The sequence below is a fragment of the Papilio xuthus genome, unplaced genomic scaffold (genome assembly GCF_000836235.2).
Source record: "Papilio xuthus unplaced genomic scaffold, Pxut_1.1 DF826923.1, whole genome shotgun sequence".
NCBI lineage: Eukaryota > Metazoa > Arthropoda > Insecta > Lepidoptera > Papilionidae > Papilio > Papilio xuthus.
In genome coordinates this window covers 3345733-3363210 of record NW_013531726.1, presented here as the reverse complement: position 1 = coordinate 3363210, position 17478 = coordinate 3345733, and the positions used below count along the sequence as shown (strand labels likewise).

Here is a 17478-nt window from a genome sequence, read left to right as displayed (position 1 = left end):
CATGGCAGTCACGCTCGCCTGCCCACCACCGCTGTAATAGTCTGGCGTTAAACACGCATCATTCAGTCACGGTCTGCTGAATGCAAATTCATCAATGACATTCTTCGCAAATAGCAAATAATCATACTGATCTTTACATAATATTGCATACAATGCAAATATAACTTATTTACATTGCAGTATCCATATATTTTTTTAAAAATAAAATCTTAATTATGTCTCGACTATACTTAAGAAGAAAACTGAGAAAAATTCTTTATCATAATATGAAGACACGACTTAAAGAAATATCCAAAATGTACGAAAAATCATATAAGATTATACGTTTCACATAAAATAAATTGGTTGAATCCTTCAATGCTTATTACATTTCCGACTTAATTTATTCAATCCTCGAAGATCGCATGTCAATCGAAAATATAATATGAACACAGTATATTTAAATTTGTAACCCTAAGAAGTGGATTCCAATAATATCGTACATCTACACTAACATATTATGAAGACTAAACCAATTTATAAGCGTCAATAGCCTAATGGTTAAGAGTACGGATTTCCGATCACGAGGTCGGGGGTTCGAATCCCGCCATTCGACTATTGTCGTAAACCATATCCTAGCACAAGCCTAGAGCTTAGTTGGAATGGTAAAAGAAATATTAGTAAAATTACTAAAAATCTGCTAATATTTCACAAAAAAAAAATTAAAATTCTTGTGCCATTCGAAATCAAAATGATCACTGAGTAACATAGGCTGCATTTATTAACTAGTTTTTTTTTTAATTCCGCTAGGACGTCGTCTTGTATAAAACCTAGTGCATAATATAAAGATAATGGTACGAAACCGTTACACCGACGTTAGATTTTACAGACATCACAAGACAAGGCTATAACAACGGTTGCTAGTCGCTATACTAGATGAAGCCAGCACCGTGGGAAAGCTCGAGTTTGTAAATGTAGAATGTTCTACTATCCGACGAATACTTCCTTATGTAGTATTAACTGATGCACTCGGAATTATTGAGTGGTCACTCAGTGTGGATAAATATAACATTAACACTAATCTTTACATTGCAAAAATTTCAAATTAAAAAAGCTTTAAGACGATTATAATCAATATTTGTTACAACTTTTTTATTAAATCTACTAGCAAAAAGCTGAAGGAATAGTTATTCAAAATACAAAAAATATGAGTAGCAATATTAATAAAATTATATGATAACCATATAATGCCGTGAAGAGCCTTCCAGGAAGATGGAAATTATTAAAATGGCTTCCACGTTGGAGATAAGGAAATTACTCTCTGCTTTGATGTTAATATGGAGCTGTAATGAAATGAATAGCGCGTTTCTGCTTAAACCCAATATTTATTAGAAATCTAGCAACATAAAGCTGTACATAACTTATGTATTGTAGTCATACTTATTTTATTATAATTTTTGCACATAAATTTCAATAATAGTAGCTATATCAACCAAGAGCACCATAGAATTGACATTGACCAAATTGACAAACGTATCTATTTCACTCGTTCAATTGTTACAATAGCCCTGTTCCAATTTATGGGATCCGGATTGTTTCCAAGCGAACCATATCATTTATGATAGAGGTAATAAATATTACCGTCCAAATATTTATCTATTGAAGTGCTTTTAAGAGTTTTTTGGTTTATGATATTATTAATCAGCTTGAAAGCTTTCTAATATCATTCGTATGATATGAAAAGAGATTTACATTTGTAAAAAAATACGGTGGTAGGATCTAGGTTTTTTTTGTATACTGTGATTCATTCAATCTACGCGAACTATCGCTAAATACGACAATAACAACTCTATCTTCCTATACATACAAATGCGAATGTTTAGATGGATAGATGTTTATTAGAAGGTATCTGTCTCCTGTATAGGTCTCCAAAACGGCTGCATAAATCTTGCCGAATTTCGGCATAGATATAGAACGTAACGTGAAAGCACAAGTAGGCTACTAATTAACTTTATATTTAATTCCATGTGGACAGACTCGCGGGCGACAGATAGATTTGTAGTGTAGTTAATAAAAACAACTCTATGCATTTTTAATTACTCGCTTTCGCTTTTGTTATTCTATTATGCTAATGTCTATTTATTGAACTCGCGACGATCACGCACAGGCTGCCATTTTATCAATTGCGTGACGTTTGATCTCTATTTAACTTGTTAACTTACGTCATAACTAGCTACGAGTATCATCATCATTTGGTCTAATAATTGGTATTTGTTTCTATGTCTATAACTGTATAGTCAAAGAATTAAATTTATATCTCACTTAGAATGGAATATCACGCACAAAACTATCACCTTAAGAGCTATAATTTAGCAGCTCTTATGTTATAAGACAAATTTTCCATCTGTTTACATAATGGGTTTCAAATAATATTTGACGGAAATGGAAATTAATTTCCTCGACAGCTTAACATTAACATTGTAATAATAATCACGAGATCAAAATGATCTAGATCTAGGTTTAAATAAGGTGGTAAACTGAAGCATTATAAAATTATACATCTTAACAGTACAACATATATAGTACGTAGCAACATATAGTATGTTGTGCAGTTCAACCACGAGACATTTCTTGTGGTTTCAATGTGGTAACGATTGTTTAGAACCTGGCTCACAAAGGCTGGGTTGTATGAAAAATACTCAAGTTGCGGTTTGTCACCATTCTGAGAAGCCTTACTGCAAATTGTTATAATATTATCCGACATAATAGTAAATAAAATATTTTACTGTGCTATATAACAGTAAATTCCATTCCGTTACAAAAACACAAACTTTAATAATACATATTTTTCTAATTCACATAAATTAGGTAAAGTAAGAAAGAAGCGAATTCAGATATGATGGCTGATAGAGACTTATTAAAAATTGATATACCTACATATTGTGCCGACCCTCCGTTGGTAAAACTATGGGCAATCGATGTAACCTCAGATTTTCTTAGTTTCATTATCGCGTATGTCTTTATAACGCATGCTGAATGTGCATGGTAACACTTAGATAAGGCAAGACAGTGATCAAGTCGTTGACGACATTAAAACGGTACCCAGTAGCGTACCGCTCGGAAATTATACGCGTGCAACGCATCGCTGGTAATGTTATGGTAACATTAACTACATAATATAGCTACTAGATATATAACCTTGTTATATAAACTTAGCTCAAATGAACATGGTAATTTCGAACTATGTTTAAAGTTAAACAAGAATTTATATACTATCTATTTACATCACATATTCTCATGTAATTAAGTTCCTTACAATAGCACGAAATTTTCATTTTACAAATCAAATTATAATATCAACGGGACATTTATTTTTACCACTTTGTCACTGTCTTGGTATAATATTCTTTTATAGCACAATAAAGGCGGAATAAAGATTTAAAACACGCTGGCACTTTTATACGAACATAATCTGGTCTCTTGATGTGCTACAAAGAGATTTACATCACGCCCAACATTCTAAAGCTTTGTAAAGTGTCATGTCTGTTCCGTGTTACAGTTTCAGCATTACCTACAATACTGGACACGTTTGGAGCACTCAAGGGCCACAATTTACAAACATGTTGTAAAATAAATCTGTGTAAATTTGTGTTTAAATAAATTCTGACCCTTATTTACTATAATTATTGAAAAAGTGGATATCTGTTTTATGAATCTTCGAAACACAAGAATGTTGGAGCAATGTAATTAGAACCATACAATAAAGGTCTCCAAACAATACGCCATCAGGCTGACTGACAAGCCTTTACAGATTATATAAGCGCCAGGGTCGAGATTGGACGCAATGACCGAACAGTTACTCGAGAGACCATTGTAAAGTATTATGTAAATATTATAAAGCACTGTAATTTATTACTCAAGCTATTGATATTTTGATATCACGTTATAAATCTCATCGAGATAGCCGAGTGACTATAGATCGTTTGTTCCAAGTTTGCGGACACCTGATTATACAAAATTATAATTAAAAGAATTTAAAATTATACTCTGACAGTGTTTCCGTACAAAAATCAACGAAACCATTATTTTTGGCACTGATTTTATTAAAGAAAAATCTTACTTTCCGGAATAAAAAAACAGTGAACGACATTCGAGCCAAAAACGGTGGAACTGACGACAAATGGACAGTGTATATCTGATTGATATATTTCCATATTCTCCAATTATTTTAAACGAGCATCAGCTTTACAAAGAACTTACCAATTCGGTTTTTATTCCATTTTACTATACTGTCAGAATAATAACTAATTTTCAATGGAAAATCCGAAAAACCTCAGACGTAGGCAGAGTGACGTTATACACGAATCAAATAGTCTTTCCTTGTGAATCATTCCGCATATTGAAGGCTCACGAAAATTCTTTAAGTAATTTTTTTGTTCGACAGACAGATACTATGGAGTTATAATCCGTAGTGCGATACATCTGATAAAAGAACCTTGCAAGATCTAGTACTAAACAGTGTACAAAGGAAGGCGTTAAGTGGAGATTTATTGGGACGAGTAAGGCCGCTTGGCGGAAACCTCACGTGAGGCGTCCCCGTGCACCGTACTAGGATTTATTACCGACTGTTATGTTTTCTTAATGTTAACCAATGTTTAAAATTCATCATTATAATTAGTCGAAAAGATTTAATAAAAATGGTTTTGAAATAACAGTTAGTATCATTAGGAATTATTTTTCGTGATGCATAAATAAAGGAGACTATGATAATCAAATGTCATTAATTCACCAGTGCAAAGATTAATTTCAGAATTAACACATGATATTTTCTTTGAATAACGAGAAAATATTTATAATAATTTAAACTGGACTTGAAAATCTAAGCTCTTTGAGACTTGATTACGTGCATTTTTATCCTTTGTCTTTTTTCAGTTGTATTTTACAATAGTAGAAATGAAAAAACGAAACAATACTTGAAAGGGAAGCATGCAATCGTGATGGAATTTCAATTCGCACCGGGCATTCGACTCTGTATTGTTATGGGAGAGGAATATTTGCAGAATAGTTTCGATAGAACAGTATCTGTGCAGGTGGTTGGTACGCTTTGCTATGCGGTCCGTAGCGTGGCGCACGCTCCGCATACGAATCCCAATACACTAGTATGGCGTGGTTACCTTTTCGGTAATGTTACGAGACACGATGTCCGGTTCAGATTTCAAAACATGTCACATGTATTTAGACTTAACTGTTATAAACAATAAATTATAATCGCAACATGTTGAATACACCCTATCTTAGTGATAGTAATATTTAAGCAAAACTGCTCAACCTAGTGACCTTTATCAAGAATAAGATTTAGGATGCAAATAGTTTTTGTATAGGACTAATACTATGTTATATATATTTATGTACATCAATGCTTTTAACTCAAAACAACAGTTGGCAGAAATTTTTCTTTAATTGCACTCAATTTAAAATTATATTAACCAATTTGAAAATCTCCATGACCTATTGTATAATTTATAGTTAGTTTCATCTCAATCATTGATTTCAAAAACATTGATTCCCAATGCAACATGACCTCAGACTTCTTTGCAACAATATGAAATTAGGAAAAAACATATAAGTATTTAAAACAACTGTTTCAAGTAAATAATAAGAAACACTTACCATTTCTAGATACGTCGAGTTCAACTAGATTTTCAAAATTCTGAATGTCAGATGGAAGTTTGTGAATTTCATTATCACTAAGGCCTAATCTTCTCAACCGATGTAGTCTGAAGAAGTTCTGCAACAATTATAATTACTTGCATTAATAATACATTTCACTGAAACATAGCCCTACATCCATTAAGTTAAGACAGAAGTTATGAATTAAAACATACATAAATGTTTTTTTATCAAATATTGCTTCTATGTTAATCTTACTTTGATAGAATAGTTTGATTAATTAACTTAAGGATTTATTATTCATAAGCAATCAATGAATTCAAATGAATATGTGACCATGACCACCAAGCCGCATCAGACCAGCTTCGTATATCACCTCTAATTTAGGTAGGCTGCGAGCCCTTTGTGGGGGGTGTATATGAGCTCATAACAACAACATAGTAAAAGTAAAAAAAAATGGAAGACATAATAATACCTTCACCAACACTAGCCAAAAGTTGAGCGAGCTAGTCTTTTTTCAAAATGATTAACTTTCACTTAAATTTGTTCTCATGTTTTTTTAATTAAAAAATGGTTTTACTTGATTTATTAATTATCATTTGTCCAAAAAAAAATCAAAATATTTAAAATCTGAAACTATGTCAGCAGAGGTAAGTATATGTTGAGTATTACTTCTAACAATTAACTAAATTAAAACAATGTTAACATGGTGACGTTTTTGGTATGTGCTAAATATATGATAGTATGTATCTTGTGTATTTTTGTAAATAAAAATAGTAATTTTTTTATGTCATTTCATTTGAATTAATCAACTGAATCGCGATATCAATCGAGACAACATTTAAACAATTTCAACAGCAACATGAAACAAAAATAAAATGATATACAACGTAGTAATATTTACACCTCGTAATGATAAGGTGAACGCCCACGATCGTAAGTGATATTAATTGAGGTCGACCAATATCATACCTTAGGTAAATCTCTTATATGATTGGCATCCAAAAAAAGTTCCTCCAGACTTCTGGAGTATCTCAGGATGTCTTCAGGTACTGTTGGCAAAGAGCAATGCCGCTTGTCTACACATTCCACTTGCCGATTGCATTTGAACAAAGGTATACATCGAAACATGTTGGACACTACACTTCAATCAAACTATAAAGAGATAATTCACTACCACGACACATATTTGTGCGTCTTTTGAAATTAACACTATCTCAGCATTTTAAATATTAAAACGACAACAAAATATTCCAAAATGCACTAGAGACACCTCACCCTAGAAAATGAAGCCACAAACTGTCAGTGTTGCCGTATTGTTTTGTGCACGACGTTCAGTTTTCCGGAGTTATTTGTTTTTAATTCACTCCTAGATTTTTTTGTAATGAACTTGACAATGATCTAATCATAACGACGTAACGAAAATTAATCAATTAAGTAAGTAATTAACAAAACATTTCCCAAATAAAGTTTGATAAATATGTAATGACCACAGTAGAAATTGGTAGATATCATTGAAATTTTTTTTAAACGGCATGGCAACTTGATAGCAACTATGACATATGACTGACTATTGGCATATGTCATTCCCTCCTCATGTCGTTAACGTCATATTTTCGTACATTTTCGAATTTATCCATATTTATCATATAAGTTCCGTGCATTTCCTTAATTTGAAATCAAAGTCGAAAAATTTAACACTTATTTACCTACAAATCAGTTAAATAAATAATTGCGTACATAAAAACGATACCAAGAACTTATAATTTTAAATCTTTTATTGATACGGAGCTTGTTGAAGTGAAATAAAATATGTCTTTAACTATTGGTTTTATTGGTGGCGGAAATATGTCCACAGCAATTGCTAAAGGAATTTTAAGAAACGGTAAGCTTTTAAAAATAATTCTAATTTTCGTATTTATTCTTTACTTGTTTGTAAAGGAGTAGGTCTCAATTTAATTTGGGTTCTACGGTAAATCTTATAGTTTGTAAGAGAAATAAATTATTACATTGATTTAATCCTTATGGTTTATTTTATTTCAGATTCTTATTCTGCATCTCAAATTTGGGTATCTGGTCCTCATATAGCTCACCTAAAACACTGGGAAGAAATGGGTGCTAATGTAACAGATAAAAATGGAGAAGTATTAAGTAAATGTGATGTGGTATTTCTTGGTATTAAGCCTGGTGTATTGAGTTTTGCCCTCAGTGATTGTCTTAAATCCTTTTCTGATTATCCTCGTAAGAATTTCTTTTTTGTTTCAATGTTGGCTGGTGTCACTATTGAAAATCTACATAAGGTTTGTCTTTTATACATGTTTTGTGTTTTTGATAGCTTTATGACATGTTATTAATCATATGATGCATAAATGGTTAGCTTTTAATTAATAAATATTAACCAAAGTTTTGTATTTTTCACACAAATAAAAATAATGATCCAAGTTCAAGATAGTTATGATTCAATGTTTAAAACAAAAGTATTGTACTGTTACTTATGAACCTTTACAATAACAGAAAAACAGTGCAGGATTATTACAATTTCTTATAATTTTTCAGGCATTCAAAGTGTTCAACTTTCCCACAAGTGTTATAAGGATTATGCCCAATACACCAATGAGTGTGGGTGCAGGAATTTGTCTATATACACCAGATGATAGAGTCAAACCGGAGCAATGCACTCTTCTGGAGAAAGTTCTGAGTGGTTGTGGTATTTGTGAGGAAGTCACTGAAACATTGATGAATTCTGGCGGTACTCTGCCTGCCTGTGGGCCAGCTTTTGTAAGATGTTTTTTTTTTTGTTTTAGTGAAAAGAGTATCAAAATAAATCTTTTGTTAAGTGACAGATACATGAAAACATCTATACATACATCATAAAATTGGAGTGTCTGTGTGAAAATCTAAAAAATAATATTTCATGTGCATTATAAAGATCAAAAAATTTTTGTTTGTCTGTCTGCCTGTCTATCTGCAAGTATATTTTTGTAATGGGTAATACCTAAAATGGCTGGGACGATTTGACTTTGGTTAGCTGATGAATGTTGGTACTTTATTAGCTACATTGGATTGCAAATGTTCACAAATAAAATAGCAATTTACTTGTTGCTGAACAAAAATACATTTGCACCATGTGCATGTCAAAATCTTTTTCAAAACCCTATATTATTATAAAAAATATATAAATGTTTCAGATGTATATTGTAATAGAAGCATTAGCGGATGGAGCAGTAAAACAGGGTGTTCCTAGGGCAATGGCCCTGCGTTGGGCTTCTCAAGTATTAGTGGGCAGTGGAGAAATGGTGTTACAGTCCAAAAAACACCCTGGTCTGTTGAAGGATGAAGTTTGTTCACCAGGTGGCTCAACTATCTGTGGTGTAACTGCTCTGGAGAATGGAAGATTAAGGTATATAAAATGATTTTGTACTTATTCATGTGTTGCATGTTATTTATAAATGAGGCTGACTTCTGCGACCCTGCCTGTGCCATCCAGCCATATCTTTACATACTTTCACCTTTATAATGTTAGTCATCATCAGCTCATACTTCCCCATCAAGGGGCTCTGAGCCTACCCTAAGTTAGGGGTGACTAGGCCATAGTCAACCACGCTGGCCAAGTGCTGGTTGGTTAACTTCACATGTATCTTTGAATTTCTTCTCAGATATGTGCAGGTTGCATAACAATGTTTTCCTTCACCGTAAGAACGTCGGATATATGTACATATGCAAATCGGTAATCAAAAGACACATTGGTACATCGCGGGATTCGAACCCAGGACCTGGAGAGTGCAAGTCAAGAGCTTGACTCCTGAGACACCGACACTCTCATAATGTTAGTAAGATTAAAAAAATCTACAGTTATTAAATTAAAAAATTCTTAATTTAATGACACTTAAGTATGATTTAACCTATCTGAGTTCACAAGTATAGTTTATATTTATGTTAACCTCTTTTTTAAATATTTTTTTTTGTTCAGGGCAACCTTAATTAATGCCGTAGAAGCGGCAACATTGAGAACATATGAGATGGGGAAGAAATAAATCAGTAAATATATGAACGGGTTACTACAAGAATCACGAGTCATCTTGGGTATTAGTTAATTAAGAGCACAGTTTGTTATAATAGTTTATTTGCATCCAAAAGCCAAAGGGTATAAAGCTAAAGGTTAGTTTGTTCTGAATATGTATTTGTATACCAGTATTTAGGAATAGTTCATACTAATATTGATCTAGTAGATTTTACTCTTAAATATTATAAGATGCAAACTTTATGTTGGCTTGTTATAATTTGTAAGCACGGACAACTTTCCTATTCACGCGTTTTTCCCTACACTCTGTGCAGTGTCCTGTGTGGAATTAATTTTGTATGGTAATGTATGTCTTATTCTTTCACATAAGTTGTTTAGGTTTAATCTTTTTATGGACGGCTGTACTGGTAAATATACATGACATTACATTATTTAAATGTGTTTATTATATAGTTTTAGTCCATGATTTTGTGATAGTTGAAAAATTACTTATTTACTGTTACCTATTGCATATGTGAACAATTAAGTGTAATTTATTTTTAATTTATTTATTCTGAATGTATCAAATTATTTCTTTTCTGGATGGTAGTATCCTTTTGAATGTAGATTTAGTATAATAATTTTTGAGTGAAACAACTCTTCGCTTATAATATTAGTAGATTTCTAGTAGTCCTAGCATTGCAATGGACCTTTTGTACCAGATTTGTGACAGAAAAAATTATGTAGATAGTTTTTTTTTCTCAGTAATTGTTGCCCACCAATGATAATTTAATAGTTTCAGTATTATTTATCATTAAAATATTGTTAATGTTATGTAATTTATAATTCATCTAAACCATGGCTGTGTAAAGAAATAAAAGGCAGGTAGAAAATGGATGACACTTTTATTTTCTCTAGATGACAAATAAGTAAATGCTTTAAATTAGTGCCCCAATGTTATCACTATTAATTTGATATTAATAGCGTTTATTTCTTTTAATACCATGAAATAAATATGCGCGTCATTCGGTAATTACATTATTCATGTGAGACGTAATTTTTTTTATCATTTACCTTTTGTATTATCTATGTACAAAGCAATTAATCTGTAATAAATGTAATTAACCAATGAAAATAGAAAATGTTATCAATATTTCCTTCATTATTTATTCAGTAATTTTAATGTTTTTTTTTGTATTTTATATTTAGTTATTTATATAAAGTTTTTGTTCAATGACTCTCTTATATGCCTTGCATAAAGCAAATGTGTATGTTTGTATTACAACATGTTTGTAAAGGATTATTATGTGTGATAACACCACAATAATTATGTAATAATATTTGTTTATTATTGTAATATACATTATTACTATTATTTTAGTTTTCTTAAAATAATATAAGCTGCAGGAAATGATGCACTATTTATGTATAAACAAAGAAAATCATGAACACAGTACAATTTTTTTTTTTTGGAAAATTGGTAAAAAAATGTTTCCATTACACTTCATCTAGTCGTGGTTTATTAGTAATTCTAGTTTAAACTCAGTTATTTACCTAGTATACTTGTTAAACTATGTAAAAATTTGCTTTTCACTAATTTACAAATCATGTCGTGCATTTGGGTATCTTTTAAATAATAAAAAAAAAACATATTTTGTAATGATGTTTCGGCAGGGGAAACTAAAATATTGCAGCTTTTGTTACAAATGAAAGTTATAAATAAATATATTATATAGTTTTAGCTTATTTTATTTTTAAGTTTTACATTTTTTTAACTTATATTTATTATTGAGATTATCAAGTATGATTTTAATATCATTGTATTTTAAGTGTTAATTTCATACATAGAATACCAGAGACAGTATTTATTACATGACTCCATTAAATTATATTTATTTCCCATACTGCACAATTTGTAGACTAAATTTTAGTCATGCATTTTCCAATTTCTTTCTCCTATCTTTTGTTTATCGCTAGTACAATCCAGTTTCTTCTAGTTAAACTGGCAACTATTGAATAGTAAAGTCTATATTTTATCTATCTTCGAAGTTAATGTAAATTTTTCTTGTAGTCTGAGCCGGTGTGTAAGGGTGGTATGGATGCACGCAAACCGATCTTCTAGTGAATATAAAGAGAGATATTCTTCTAGCTATTCCAACGCCTATATCAATACTTCTATGTCTCGGCACTTCCATCATAGCTACTTCCTCGTCCTCGGATCCCCTTAAGCAGCTAATCTTTCGCAAACGATTACGTACTTTGCCAAACTTCCATATAGGCCGAATACTTTTAAGACGTCGCAGCAGAGATTTTTTGTCATTTCTTTTTATTTTGTTATCGTGTGTCACACTATCATCGTCTTTAGTCACATGTTCTGTGTATTTTTTCGATGTTCCAGCCAATGTTATCAATGGTATGTCTTCTTCACTCATTACAATGTTTTTGTTTTCCACATTTTCGAAGCGTACGTTCTACTCCGGTGTACTAGAGCGGACTAAAATTCCGCCGACTAACTTTGGCATTGATTGAGCGTGACGTCCAAGATAAGATATTGAGATTATTGTGATTATGGTCATGATTTGTAACGTTTGTAAGAAATTTATTGAGTTTGAAGCGTAGATTTAAATCCTATTTCAGTAGTATCGAATGTAACACCCAAAATAAACTAATATGTCTGGTAAATACACAAGATAACTAAATATTTCTGCACATTTGACTGTATTTTGATTGATTGTAAGCAAAAAATTACACCTCTGTTTTTCAAATAATCAATGTTGTTTAGGGTATTATTAAATCGAGCAGAATGATAATATATAATTTTTAATTTTTCGTGATACTGCGCTTATGATTTTACCTTAAGATACGATTGTTTCTTGTTAGGTCAGAGATGGCACTTGTATTTCTTTTTTTATATAAGTTGGCATAGAAGTAAAGCCGACACCTGTATTCACCGAAGGCCGAAATAGCGAGGGGACTGCTGAACATTAATATCTGAAATTGCAGATGCGTTGCCTACCTTTAATAAGCGGTGGAAATATCCTCTAGGATATTTCCTCTTCCTATGTGTCCCTTCCGCCGCCAAATCCACTTCCCCCTTCAATCATTTACTTATAACAAACGGTAAGGAAAGGAATGTAGACTAAAATTAGACCTCCGTCACTCCCACCCATCCGACGAAACGCGGAATTGTTTCCACTTGTCGCCTGTCTTCTGTGTGGTCCTGGTTTTCAGCGTCGACCCGGCCCATTTGTGCACCCAACAAATACTGTTGCGGAATCGTCCACTTTCAAAATATTATATATCTTATAAGATTCCCTTCTTCTCCATCTTTTATTCTATCTTGTATATAATAATATCGTGGTAAGTTCTGTAACAAAAATGATATAAACAGTTTAAAGTTCAAAGAACTAAAACTGTTGCATATGTTTTCAAATAAAAGTCCCACCGTTTTATCAATGTTTGTGGTACATAAATAATCTGCTATTTTTTTTAAATATTTGTGTCCATTTGTATAAATGAGAAAAATTACGTATTTATGGGTAAACGTAACCTTGAATAATTCAGCCTGTCTCAAAAGTGCGGCAAAAAAATTGTATTGCAACCTTGTGTGCAGTCACCGTGAGGCGTTTGTTGTGTTACACTTCTTGCAATGCAAACCGGTAAAGACGTAGTTTCTCAACATTTACATTGATTGTTTACGTTGAATGCGATTATTGGTATAATGGGATAATTGCAATATTATAAGAATTTAGTAAAAACAGATGTAGGTATAGGTAAGCTATTTATATGGTGCTGAGAATATCTTGAAAAAGTAATGAGTTTCATTCCTCTAAGCTCCAACTTTATGTTTTATTGTTTGTCTCACTTATGTCTTTGTGTTACGACTACAATATTTGGTTGGTAAAGCAGTTCAAAAATTACTAAACTATTTTTCTGAGAACAGTCATTTGATTAAAGACTGATAGGTTTTATAATTAAATGTCGTTTAAAATCGCATCTGATGCAATCTGAGTTTCATCGAATCTTAACAACTGTAGGTAGACACGGCAAGGTTGACGTAGTTCGGTCTCATTTCACGCTACAATGGCCGACCATGACTCACGCTCAACGTTTTCCATTTAGAGTTTTCATGTTTCATATTGCTATCAAGCAGTCAACACGTCTGTAGTGAAGTTAGTCGTTGTTATTGCGCAGGTGTGTAAAGTCATAATTTTCTCGCTGTGACGAATCGCGTTCGACTTGATTCATAGTTGTTTGTGCCCGTCAGTGTTGGGCAACAGGTGGATAAGCTGGTGTACACATATTTTTTGACTCATTTTATGAAATTCTAGTCAAAAGCAAGGTAATTTTTTTCAATATTTTTTCGTTTTTTATTGCTTACTAATTACATTGTCGTCCACTTTTATCTACTAACATAGTCATGTGATGTAAAGTGAGGTAGGTAAGAATTGTTCCAGTTCTTTTTAAATTTTTATTTATTCAAGTGCTCCTCTGTAATCTGTACCTAATCTTATAACCTTTGCATAGATTCCTTCAATTATAATAATAACTGAAATAAAAAATTCTAGGTATTTATAAGCCATATCTCTTATCAACCTACACAATAACTTTTGTAATCCATCGATTTACTTCGGTACGTGAGATAAGGATTGCAAACTATGTTTCCGTCCAATATATAATTCCTTTCCACCTGTTTTAACTCTTATTGTGTTTGTAATCTGCGTATGCTGTACTTATACACATATTTTAAATGTTATTTGATATTTTTTGAAAATGGTAAGTTTATATCACCCTCTATTTCCACGTTAGTTTATTATACTTATCGCATAGCTAAGAAGAAATCTAATTAAAGTTAATATTTAACATGTCATAATTTCACTTTTAAACACCATATATCAACCAAATTTATTATGTTTCATTACAATGGTGACTGTACCATAAGTAAATAAAGGTACACATTTTATCTTAGAGATAAAACTTCGTCAGCTAATCATAATTTATTTAGCGACACCTGCAATGTTATCACACAATATAAGTATTTATTTCATATTTGTTAAGGTAAAGAATCGTAAAACTTGTGACTAAACAATGATAAGTAGTCAGATTGTTGACTGATAGCGTGTGGTATAAGACATTGATTGTTTTACTTAAAGGAGTAATACGAGTACGATGGGTCTCTGCTTTTCGTTCGACTGCGGCGATTGCGATATATGCTGCAACCCTTGTTGTATGGCACTGAGCGCTTGCTGCCTGGTGCCCTGCTTGTGTCCCAACGCGTGCGGCCAACAACAGCAGCAGCCACCCCAGACTGTGCACGTCCATCACCCGCCGGTCATCATTGAGCAACAGCCCCCACCACCCGGCTACCCATACCCCCCGCCTCCCGGAGGATATCCAGGCTATCCTCCACAACAACCCGGTTACCCCGGATACCCTCATCCACGGTGAAAGGACTTTAATAAGGTAAGTTTTAATTACCTAAAGTGGACGACTTTAAAACGCTTATGTAGTTTAGTTCTAATAAAAACATTATTTAAGTTGTAACATAGTTAATTAACTGTTGTTGTTTAAATATAATTAAAATATATTCCAAATGTTAAATATGGGTACATATTTAACATTGCCTTATCATAAATAAATGTTTTCAACACGCGAAGGCAAATTAAGAAAAAATGTTTTTTACTTTATAACCTACTTTTAAACTGACCTCGTTTACGATTATACTTTAATACCAGAAAAAAAGTAAAACAATATTTATTGTTATTTACTGCTTTTGTTTTCCACTTACCGTAGGTTTCTGACACCGAATTCTTTGTATAAAACATATCGTCATCTCTGTCATTATCTTTGACAACACTGAGATGACAATATGTATTAAACCGAGATTTTGGATACAGAAACCCACGGTTACTTGCTTTTTTATGTCGTGTTCTTCATTTTCGTAACGCATTTTGAAGAATAACTCAAAATGTACTGAGTAGTGTAGTAAATTAATAAAAAAATGGGACCCATAGCACTACTTTTCGATGAAAAAAAAATCAAAATCTGAGTACCAGGAGCGAAGTTACGTGGTAACACACATAAAAAATACAGATAAATTGATAACCTCCTTCACACAATATGAGACTGCATAATACACACTGCGTTATATTAACCGTGGGTTTTCACCGCCGTGTTTTTCCTGTTAGGTTTCCTTACTTTTTCCTGTACAAACCGTACTGTTACATCGTTTTTTTTTAAAGTTAAAGACAGGCATGTATATTTTTTGAACAGGCCTTTTGGCACTGACATATCTGATTTTGACTCTTAGGTAAAATACCACATTGGTGTTTCGAGTGCAAAGGTTTGTTACAAAACAAGTGCAAATCATTGTTATCATATGACAATAAACATATGATAGCTAATTCAAATGAAGATAAAAGATTGTATATTTCCAAGAATATATAATCACATTTTACATTTAGTTTTATTTATTTTCAACATAATATTTACGCATGTTTTATTTGTTAAAAACTCATTCATATTGTTAGGAACCCGATATATTACCCGGATAGTACCGGTGTACTGGCACAACATTAGCCTCACTAAAATGACGACGTTTATTTCCCCTCACTAATCATTCTGACACTTGACTTTGTAATGAAAGCGCGCCATTCGCACCAAAGGATTATAATTAATAATGTCCAAAAATATACTAATTAGTATCCACATACATTTTTTTCTTCTAAGCTTCATCTGCAATCAGTATTTAAAATGTGAACGAGTAATGTTTCAAAATTATCTCTCCATCAAGGAACCTGTTTCAAATAGACCTTAATGGGTCTTATTTGTTACATGATTAACATTGTGTTCCAAATACATATATTTGTTTTACACAAAGATGTTGACTGCATTTACACGAACTCTAATTGTTTAAAACTTTGTATGGAAATCACGCGCATGACGTATTCTACAACCTTCACACACCTATTTTGTACAATTTTGTTAACTAGACACATGACATCGCTATAATCCCCAAAGACAGTCTGTACTCATTAGTCGACTTCAACAAGAAGGAGGTTATCAATTCGTCTGTATGTTCTTTTGTTATGTTTGTTACCACGTAACTCCGCCCCTGGTGCTCCGATTTTGATTTTTTTTTGATTGAAAGGTTTTGCTTGCAGGTGTGTCACATTTTGTTTTATGAATTTTTAAACTGACTAGTAGTTTTGTAAAATATCTATGACTACAAAAACGTGGGAAGCAAAACTACTAACTTATCTGGGAATGCAATGAGTTACTACAGAATCTCATGTTAAAAAATCGTGTGTCATCTCTCTCATTCTCTTTGGAAAAACAGAGATAACGATATGGTTTTCGGCGATTGGTTCTTACTAACTACTTTGTTATACAAAAAGTTACCTTCCTTTTGGCGCAATTTCAATTGTATTAAATATAAGTTTGAATGATGTCATCGCGTATTTTATTTTGCAACTCCTACGTCATCATTGTAGTAATAAAAAATGTAGACAAAGTGACATTTATGAATTGGAATTCCAATTCATTCGACCAATATTTGCCTCAAGCAAATGTTTCAGTTTCAAGTCGTCTGGAAACGAATAATTTAATCGATTATTAATTATAGTTTGTTTCTATTGTTACATCGATTTAAAACACATATATTGAACATGATTTTAATTGCTTGACTATACTATCTAGCATCAAGTATTATTACTTAATTAATTTTTGTTACCTAGCAACGATGTTCATGACAGTATTCGCGGTAAAAGATAAATTTTATCAACTTGTAACCGGAAATGATAAAATATTTATTTCGATAGATTTACATT

At 32.1% G+C, this 17478-nt stretch overlaps 3 protein-coding genes across 14 annotated transcripts in view; 2 read left to right on the top strand and 1 right to left on the bottom strand.

The window, feature by feature from the left end:
- The window catches only part of scrib (scribble planar cell polarity protein), a 74195-nt gene extending 67256 nt beyond the window's left edge, over window positions 1–6939 (bottom strand). For all 10 annotated transcript variants that reach the window (XM_013318398.1, XM_013318404.1, XM_013318401.1 and 7 more), the window contains exons 1-2: window positions 6622–6939; window positions 5650–5767 (exon numbers count right to left, since the gene is read on the bottom strand). In XM_013318398.1, the coding sequence (XP_013173852.1) occupies window positions 5650–5767; window positions 6622–6780 (277 nt within the window). In that variant the 5' untranslated portion in view covers window positions 6781–6939. The remainder of the gene's footprint in view (window positions 1–5649; window positions 5768–6621) is intronic.
- Window positions 6940–7248: 309 nt separating this feature from the next.
- P5cr (Pyrroline 5-carboyxlate reductase) lies at window positions 7249–10465 on the top strand. The gene is made up of 5 exons (XM_013318409.1): window positions 7249–7534; window positions 7693–7949; window positions 8206–8427; window positions 8838–9049; window positions 9620–10465. The coding sequence occupies exons 1-5, from the start codon at window positions 7462–7464 to the stop codon at window positions 9681–9683; spliced, it is 828 nt and encodes a 275-aa protein (XP_013173863.1). The 5' UTR covers window positions 7249–7461; the 3' UTR covers window positions 9684–10465.
- Window positions 10466–13726: 3261 nt separating this feature from the next.
- Window positions 13727–15136, top strand: LOC106122451 (calcium-binding protein P-like). 3 transcript variants are annotated; one of them, XR_001228103.1, is made up of 2 exons: window positions 13727–13843; window positions 14803–14935. XR_001228103.1 is itself a non-coding variant. In XM_013318410.1 (2 exons), the coding sequence occupies exon 2, from the start codon at window positions 14819–14821 to the stop codon at window positions 15095–15097; it is 279 nt and encodes a 92-aa protein (XP_013173864.1). In that variant the 5' UTR covers window positions 14374–14425; window positions 14803–14818; the 3' UTR covers window positions 15098–15136. The 3 variants fall into 3 exon arrangements, 1 of the variants encoding a protein (XP_013173864.1); XR_001228102.1 differs by lacking the exon at window positions 13727–13843 and adding an exon at window positions 13850–13991; XM_013318410.1 differs by lacking the exon at window positions 13727–13843 and adding an exon at window positions 14374–14425 and having other exon boundaries at window positions 14803–15136.
- The last annotated feature ends 2342 nt before the right edge of the window (window positions 15137–17478 follow it).

Bases quoted from the DNA above. Each gene is read 5' to 3' on its own strand.
- LOC106122451 (XM_013318410.1), top strand. From the start codon at position 14,819: ATGGGTCTCTGCTTTTCGTTCGACTGCGGCGATTGCGATATATGCTGC.
- P5cr (XM_013318409.1), top strand. From the start codon at position 7,462: ATGTCTTTAACTATTGGTTTTATTGGTGGCGGAAATATGTCCACAGCA. The intron at 7,535-7,692 runs GTAAGCTTTTAA...ATTTTATTTCAG, and splicing joins TAAAGGAATTTTAAGAAACG to ATTCTTATTCTGCATCTCAA. The intron at 8,428-8,837 runs GTAAGATGTTTT...TAAATGTTTCAG, and splicing joins CTGCCTGTGGGCCAGCTTTT to ATGTATATTGTAATAGAAGC.